This window comes from Mus caroli, chromosome 9 (assembly GCF_900094665.2).
Source record: "Mus caroli chromosome 9, CAROLI_EIJ_v1.1, whole genome shotgun sequence".
NCBI classification, from domain to species: domain Eukaryota; kingdom Metazoa; phylum Chordata; class Mammalia; order Rodentia; family Muridae; genus Mus; species Mus caroli.
In genome coordinates, this window is record NC_034578.1 from 85,893,332 (window position 1) to 85,901,119 (window position 7,788).

Below are 7,788 nucleotides of genomic sequence, written 5' to 3' on the forward strand. Positions count from 1 at the left end.
TGTCCTTAGATGTCTATGCCCAGTTGTAGAGAGGAATCTTCCATCTGGAATGACTATTCACCGGGAGCCGCTCACGGAAGCCAAGGTTGTCCTCCAGGGCTGCAGAGTACAACAGGAGCCCAGATGGTAGCTTATGTCGGCTTTCCTGTAAAGCCCTGCCAATGTTTCCAAACACCTGAACTTCACAATAAGATGTTGGCAGGAGACAAGGAGCAGCAAAAGCCAAGGCTTTCTTAGCTCGCAGACCTCAGGGTCCCAGTTAGATGCAAAAGGGAGTCCCTTCAAAGTCCCCTTTTCTCTAAATCATTGTCTTCCTTCATTTTCAGACCCAAGGGCATTCATAATCTTGGCTATTCTCACACCTCCATAAAAAAAAGTCCCTTCCTCTTACTTTAACATGAGAACCTCGTTCCCCAGAAGTTTCTCTAATNACCATCCTCTATGGGGAATAAGTAAAAAGTCTGGCACAGAGGAAATGCTATCACNCTGTGTCCATCCCTGAGCTCTTTGTATTTGGGGAGCCTATCCCGGTGATAATTAAAATAAAACATCAGATCCCGACTCCAGCTAAGCAAAAGCAACAAACTTACGGTCTGGCCNTCTCTCTGGGGGCTTTGCGATGTTCAGCGTTATGACCACCATGGGGCATGTGATCAGGAGAGTTGTTTATTATCATTATTAATGTGAGCCAAGAAAGAGCTACATCCTCCCCGGTGCCTTACAGAGACCTCAGAGACTGGGTGAGGTAGAGCCACCTCATCTCCTTCATCCTCTCCTTCAGCCATTTATCGGTCACTCAGAACCAGCACAGGGTAGGGCTGAGAACACTCCAGGACATTCAGGCCCTGACCTCGAAGCAATCCAAGCCCTGTGCATGGGTCCATGCATCTCAGAGGCTCCAACATTGGAGAGGAAAAGTTAGGAAAAGGAAGTGTGTGCCCAGCAATCTGCATCCCAGTGGCAAAGGTCAGGTCCCAAAGAAGAGGTGTGTCCGTTGGCNCCTTCANTCTCCACTTCCTTGGTGTCTCTCTNAGTGTCTGGGTTCATCAGCTGGAAANCANACAATGCCNGCAGCACTTGGTGGGTATGGGANAAAACAAGATCACGTAAGAAGAAACGTTATAGGCACCTTTCCTTTCCTGAGATGGAGAAGGAGCTACGTGACCATCTGAGCTGGCTCCTCTCTTAACCTGCTTCCTTCCCACAGGGCCAGTGCCCACTAGAGCTCTTCTTCAGCTGTTTGAGGCTGGAGCTGACATTTCACGTGACAAGCCCAGTAATCTGCTTCTTAGGAAACAAGGGATAGCACTAACTCTGCAATAAGTCTCCCCACCAGACCCCTAACACACCATAGGACACACACACACACACACAACACTACAAGACACTAAAATTAGTTTACACATCTCACCTCATGCTGCTGCTTCCAGCCTTTTGGACACCAAGGCACTGAAACACAGGCACCCTGTATGGCACCCCTCCAAAGGTCAGGTCCAAGGCCCCTCTTTGCATCGTANCCTGCTTCTTTCTAAGAGACAGAGCCAGCAGCCCCAGCTTTGGGTTCTCTGTCCATCTGAATGGCTTCTCAGGTTCTCTCTTGACCTCAAAGCTATCCCTGGAACCCCACATTCTGTATGCTCATTTCCCACTCATCCTGCCCCACAACCCACCTATAGAGCCCTATCTATTGTACTTCTGTTACCCAAACCAGAAACCAGGACCTCACCCTGGNTCCTCTCACCTTGTTTTCTGTACCCCTGAGTTCTTTGTTTGAGTACCCCTCTGCCTTTCGTCTATCTGCTGTTTATCTCTTCTACTGCAGCAGGCCATAAGCTCTGGTACCTATGTTGTCACCCACAGTCTTTCAACCAACTGGAAAGAGAATGAGGACCCAAGACACATCCTCTGAGAAGCTCCTTTACAGTGGCTGGCTCCCTCTGTGCTACACAGTCCCTTTCACCTCGAGCATAGTAGCAATCACATGGCATTAATTACTACACACTCTCGNGTCGTCCTTCCTTACTTAGTGACAGGTGGTGTTCAGAGAGCTTTATGGGTACTTAACTCCCATAACAACCCTATAGATATGTGTCTCTGAGCTGACTCCTCAGCTCCCCAGAGACCTCAGGGAGGCCCGCCCCACCATTGACTGAGCTTAAAGTCAGACACCTGTGCCCAGCACAGAAGTGGTTTGATTCTTTCACCCCAGCATTTAGATGAGTTCTTCGTCAATTTTCATGAAGTAATTAAAGACGTGCTACATTGAATTGGTACCCAGCCCCCCCCCACGAAGATGTAGGTTTCCCCCTCTGTCCTTCCAGAGTGCCTGATGGCTTCGAACCAATTTTTTTGTTGTCAGTGTTGNTTTGTTTGTAATTGGCTGGAAAATAAGGCTTTGTAGGGTTTGTCTCCTTCCCTAGGTTTTGTTATGCCACACAAAATCCTTTTCAACTGAGCACTTTAAAATACTAAATAGAGTGGTATACCAGCAGACACAAAAAATGCATCTGGGCCTGGCTGCTGCAGTAGCAAGCACTCAGAAAGGTAGCTGGGAATGGTACCGGACTCGTGGGCATCCTGGTAACTGGAGATGTCTTCTTCTCTGTGCAGCAACATTACTTCACAGTGAACTTCTCCAATGACAGCCAGAAGACCTTGGAGTTGAGGACCGAGGATGCCAAGGACTGTGAAGAGTGGGTGGCTGCGATCGCTCGCGCCAGGTATGTCTTACCTTGCTAAACTGTCTAGGCGGCAGACACCAAACTAAACAAATTCCCGAAAGTCCAAGCCTCAGAACGAGGAAGTGGGAAGGGAGGAGAGAGGAGCATAGATGCTGTAAAAGCATCTCTTGCTGGAATCCAGTCTAGANTGAGAGCACTGCAGAGTCCCACTCTGTTCTAACCATATCGCCCCATCTTGTCTTCCTGAGGATTTTATTGACCAAGGGTGAACATTTAATTGGGGTTGGCCTACAGTTTCAGAGGTTTAGTCCATTATCATCATAGCAGGAAGTGTGGCAGTGTGCAGCAGACATGGTGCTAGAGAAGGAGCTGAGAGTTCTACATCTTGATTCAAAGGCAGCCAGGAGGAGATTGGATGTGTCTCACACTGGGCATACCTTGAGCATTTAAGACCTCAAAGGCCTGCTTCCACAATGACACACTTCCTCTAACAAGGCCACACTTCCTCCAGCNNAGCTACATATCCTAATGGTGTCATTCCCTATGCACCAAGCATTCAAATACATGAATCTGTGNGAGCCAAACCTATTCAAACTACTACATTTCACTCCCCGGCTCCCTTAGACTTGTAGCCATAACATAATGCAAAATGCATTTAGTCCAACTTAAAAGTCCCTATAGTACATCACAGTCTCAACAATGTTTAAAAGTCCAAGGTTTTCCTTAGCAAGTATCTCACAACTCTAGCATCTCCAACACCTCAGGGTCTCCAAGGCAATCCAGGGTTCAGCTTCAGAGATTCACACAATGGCCTTTCTGAACCTCTATGCAGAGACACCCCTGACACATTCCTGGCCTCAGTGGCTTTCCTTAGTTGCAGAGGAAATTTTCATTCTTGATATTAAAGCCAGAACCACAAGGCAGAGCTGCCAAGTTCTGCTGCTTGCCAGGGCTGCAACATAGCCCCCTTGTTCAATTACATCTTCACCGGCTTTCTGTTTTCAACGGTTTACTTCACTGCCTGAGCTTGGCTGTTCTGAAACTTGCTCTGTGGACCAAGCTGACCTTGGACTCTGCATGCTTTTGTTTCCTGAGTGCTGAGATACATGCCTAGATCTAAGCTCTTCTTTAACTCCTTTTTAATATAAATCTTTATAAACATGGCCACTATGTCTCAAGATCTGGATTAAAGGCAAGTGTTGATCCAGATCAAAAGTGTGTGTCATGCTACCTCCAGATCCAGATCAAAGCCTGTGTCTTCCAGTCTCAAGATCTGGATCAAAGGCATATTGTCTTCTGTCTTAAGATCCAGACCAGGTAAGCTCTCCATTTCTGGACTGTAGTTCATTTCAGATATAGTAAANGAGCCAAACCTATTCAAACTACTACATTTCACTCCCCGGCTCCCTTAGACTTGTAGCCATAACATAATGCAAAATGCATTTAGTCCAACTTAAAAGTCCCCATAGTACATCACAGTCTCAACAATGTTTAAAAGTCCAAGGTTTTCCTTAGCAAGTATCTCACAACTCTAGCATCTCCAACACCTCAGGGTCTCCAAGGCAATCCAGGGTTCAGCTTCAGAGATTCACACAATGGCCTTTCTGAACCTCTATGCAGAGACACCCCTGACACATTCCTGGCCTCAGTGGCTTTCCTTAGTTGCAGAGGAAATTTTCATTCTTGATATTAAAGCCAGAACCACAAGGCAGAGCTGCCAAGTTCTGCTGCTTGCCAGGGCTGCAACATAGCCCCCTTGTTCAATTACATCTTCACCGGCTTTCTGTTTTCAACGGTTTACTTCACTGCCTGAGCTTGGCTGTTCTGAAACTTGCTCTGTGGACCAAGCTGACCTTGGACTCTGCATGCTTTTGTTTCCTGAGTGCTGAGATACATGCCTAGATCTAAGCTCTTCTTTAACTCCTTTTTAATATAAATCTTTATAAACATGGCCACTATGTCTCAAGATCTGGATTAAAGGCAAGTGTTGATCCAGATCAAAAGTGTGTGTCATGCTACCTCCAGATCCAGATCAAAGCCTGTGTCTTCCAGTCTCAAGATCTGGATCAAAGGCATATTGTCTTCTGTCTTAAGATCCAGACCAGGTAAGCTCTCCATTTCTGGACTGTAGTTCATTTCAGATATAGTAAANTTGGCAGCCAAGACTAGCCATCACAATCTACCCATTGGACATATCTCCTTATGTCCAAATAAAAACAATTACCAGGTNATAATAATGCCTAACATGATAATAATGCCTAACATGATAACATAATAATGCCTAACATGATCCCTTGTACAACTGCAAATACATTGTAAATTTAGAGTAGGTGGCAATGTTCCTTAGGGAACATCCTTTTCAGAAGATGGAAGCTTAGCTGAGTGGAATCTTGCCCTGATGTCACCACTCCCTTAATTCCACTAAATATCTTTAATCTGATTATCACTCTGAACACAGGACTTAGTTCCACTGTACTTCCTGGTGCCCCTTTAATCCCTGAACCATATATTTTATACTTTTTCTTGTGCAGCTTGTGCCACTTGCAAAACCTACTTTTCATTAGAGTGAATCACAGGACAGAGTCTATACTGGGCTGTTTTGAGATTTCCTTTGCCAAAGCAATTAAATTAAATCCCTTCACCTTAACCTCAGGCAGACTCTTCAGACAAGGGCAAAGAACCACCATATTTGTCACCAAAATATTACAAGAACAATGTCTAGGCAATATACTAAGATTATTCTCCTCTAAACTATCTTGAGCGAGGCCCCTACAGTTCAAATCACAGTGAGCACGACTGCTTCCCATGCTTCTACTAGTATGGCCCATTAAGCCTCACTTAAAGCATTCACTGCTTTCTTAATTCACAGTCCCCAAATCTACATTCCTCCAAACAAAAACATGGTCAGGCCTATCATAGTAACAATATGTGCTCGATCACCCAGTAGTCCCATTCCTTGGTACCTATCCAAGAGGAATGAAAAATTACCACAACATTCTCTTATGTAAATGTTCTTAACAGCATAATGCACAACCATGATGTCTATAACCAAGCTAACATATAAGCAAACCTCTCACACATCCACAAAATGGAATGTTACTGGGAAATAATCATGAATCGACTACAGCTATATACAACAANGTGGATGAATTTCAAAACCAATATGTTGAATAAATGTAGCAAAAAAAATGCTATATGATTTTGGTTATATGACTTTCTAGATCTGGCAAAACCAACCAGGGTGGTGGAAAGCAGAGCAGCAGCTGCTTCTGGGGTGGGATAGAGTGGGAAGAGATTCCTGGGTGCTAGAAGTTATCTTTGCCTTAATTAACTGTTTATGCTTTTTATCATAATTGCTCAAACTGTTNCTAGAGTTTGGGACCTTGACTGGTTATGTCCAGATTTGGTGTCTTATTCAAAGAACTAAAATAATGGCTCACATAAAATAGTAAATGTAGCAAAGCAATAGACTAGGTCAGATATTCTGTCAAGAGTGACCACAGGCTCCAAGAGTGAGAGGACTCAAGGCCTAATTGTTGTTTGAAATTTCCTCTTATGGGTTTCAAATAAAAGATGTTGTTGTTGTTGTTGTTGTTGTTTAAGAATGTGGGTGGGATTTTTTGTCTTGATTGATATATTAAGTTATAGACTGTCTTTTCTACATGTGTCCTTTTCCATAATTTATTCGATTTTAATCATATGCATGCCCAATTATATGTAGTCATAAAGTGGAAAATATGAGATTCTACCAAAAAAAATATTTCAGCTTAATGATATAGTTCACCTTATTGCAAATACACCCAAAACTACTTCAGGCCAGACTGACCCTCCTACTCCACACTAGAACATAATTAGAGGGTGATTGAATAGAATCTGTCTAAGTTTGATGGTTGTTTGCCACGGACTGGACTCAATTGGCCCCTCAACCTGTGGGGGAATCAGGGTCCTGGTATTCAGGTGAGCAAGGACTCAGCGAAAAGTGACAAATAGACGAGAACACAAGGGAGTGTTGATTTGAATGTAATTTCTCAAAGAAAGCATCAGACTTATATTACAGAAGAAAACAAGGAAGTTAGGTAACGCATTAAGGTCATCCAAGATGAGCCTTATCCTTAACCTCATCCTTAATCGANGTTATCCGATGCAAAATGACTCCTTATAGAAAACAGAGAAATGCATACACAAAAGGTAACAGGAACCAGTCAGTGTTTACAACTGGGATAAAATTCAGTGTTTACAACTGGGATCAAAAGCAGCCCCACCTAAGGTCAGTTTATTCTTAGAAGCCAGAGGCAAGGGCTTTATGCCNTNGCCATAGTTCCAATTCTAGTCTATTGTATAATCCACCTTCCTCCTAGGCCATTGTAAATTCCTGTGCATGGGAATGACTCAGCTGTTGTTCTAAGTATTTACTCTACTTCNTTCTTAGACCACAACTTTCCTTATTCATAGGCCATTGTAAATTCCTGGACATGGGAGTGACTCGGCTGTTATTCTAAGTTTACTTTGTAGACTAGCCCTGAGTTTTCTGGCTCTTTTCCAGTAAATTGTAATGCCTGATTTCTTTCACTGTCTACACTGGAGACAATTCCTCTGAATGAGTAGTACTCTTACTAAAATCAAAGCCCAAGTTTGGCTCAACGATTTCCTAGGATATTGGAACACTGGTGGAGGCTAATCTAACTTAGCTATATGTCAAAAATCATTCCTTAGAGGCACTTATTATAAAACAATATTGAAGGACAGCCCACAGCTCTGTTCACCGACTGACATAGGGACAAGTTTGGAGCATTCGTGCTACAGGATGCCAAGACTCCAGGAGACTAAGTTTCTGTGAAACTTTTTGCTTCAGAACTGCATTCAAGCTTTTGCNCCTGTCACACAGTTTCCACTGGAGTGGGTGTGGCAGTTGTTAAGGAAAGGAGAGACAACATCGCCTTCTTTAGAGCAGGTTGTGTATGCAGACCAGGGCAGATAGAGGTCCTAGGTTCCTAACAGGATTACAGGTAAGTTCCCTAGAAAGGAGTGTGTGTGTGTGTGTGTGTGTGTGTGTGTGTGTGTGTGTGCAAGTAGGAATTCCAGGCTATCAGGTGCATTTTAAAAAGAG

The 7,788-nt window shown here is 43.9% G+C and overlaps 1 protein-coding gene across 1 annotated transcript in view; it reads left to right on the forward strand.

The window, feature by feature from the left end:
* Positions 1–49: 49 nt before the first annotated feature.
* The window catches only part of LOC115031956 (ras-specific guanine nucleotide-releasing factor 1-like), a 48,552-nt gene continuing 40,813 nt past the window's right edge, over positions 50–7,788 (forward strand). The window contains exons 1-2 of the mRNA XM_029481973.1: positions 50–106; positions 2,611–2,720. Of these exons, the coding sequence (XP_029337833.1) occupies positions 50–106; positions 2,611–2,720 (167 nt within the window). The remainder of the gene's footprint in view (positions 107–2,610; positions 2,721–7,788) is intronic.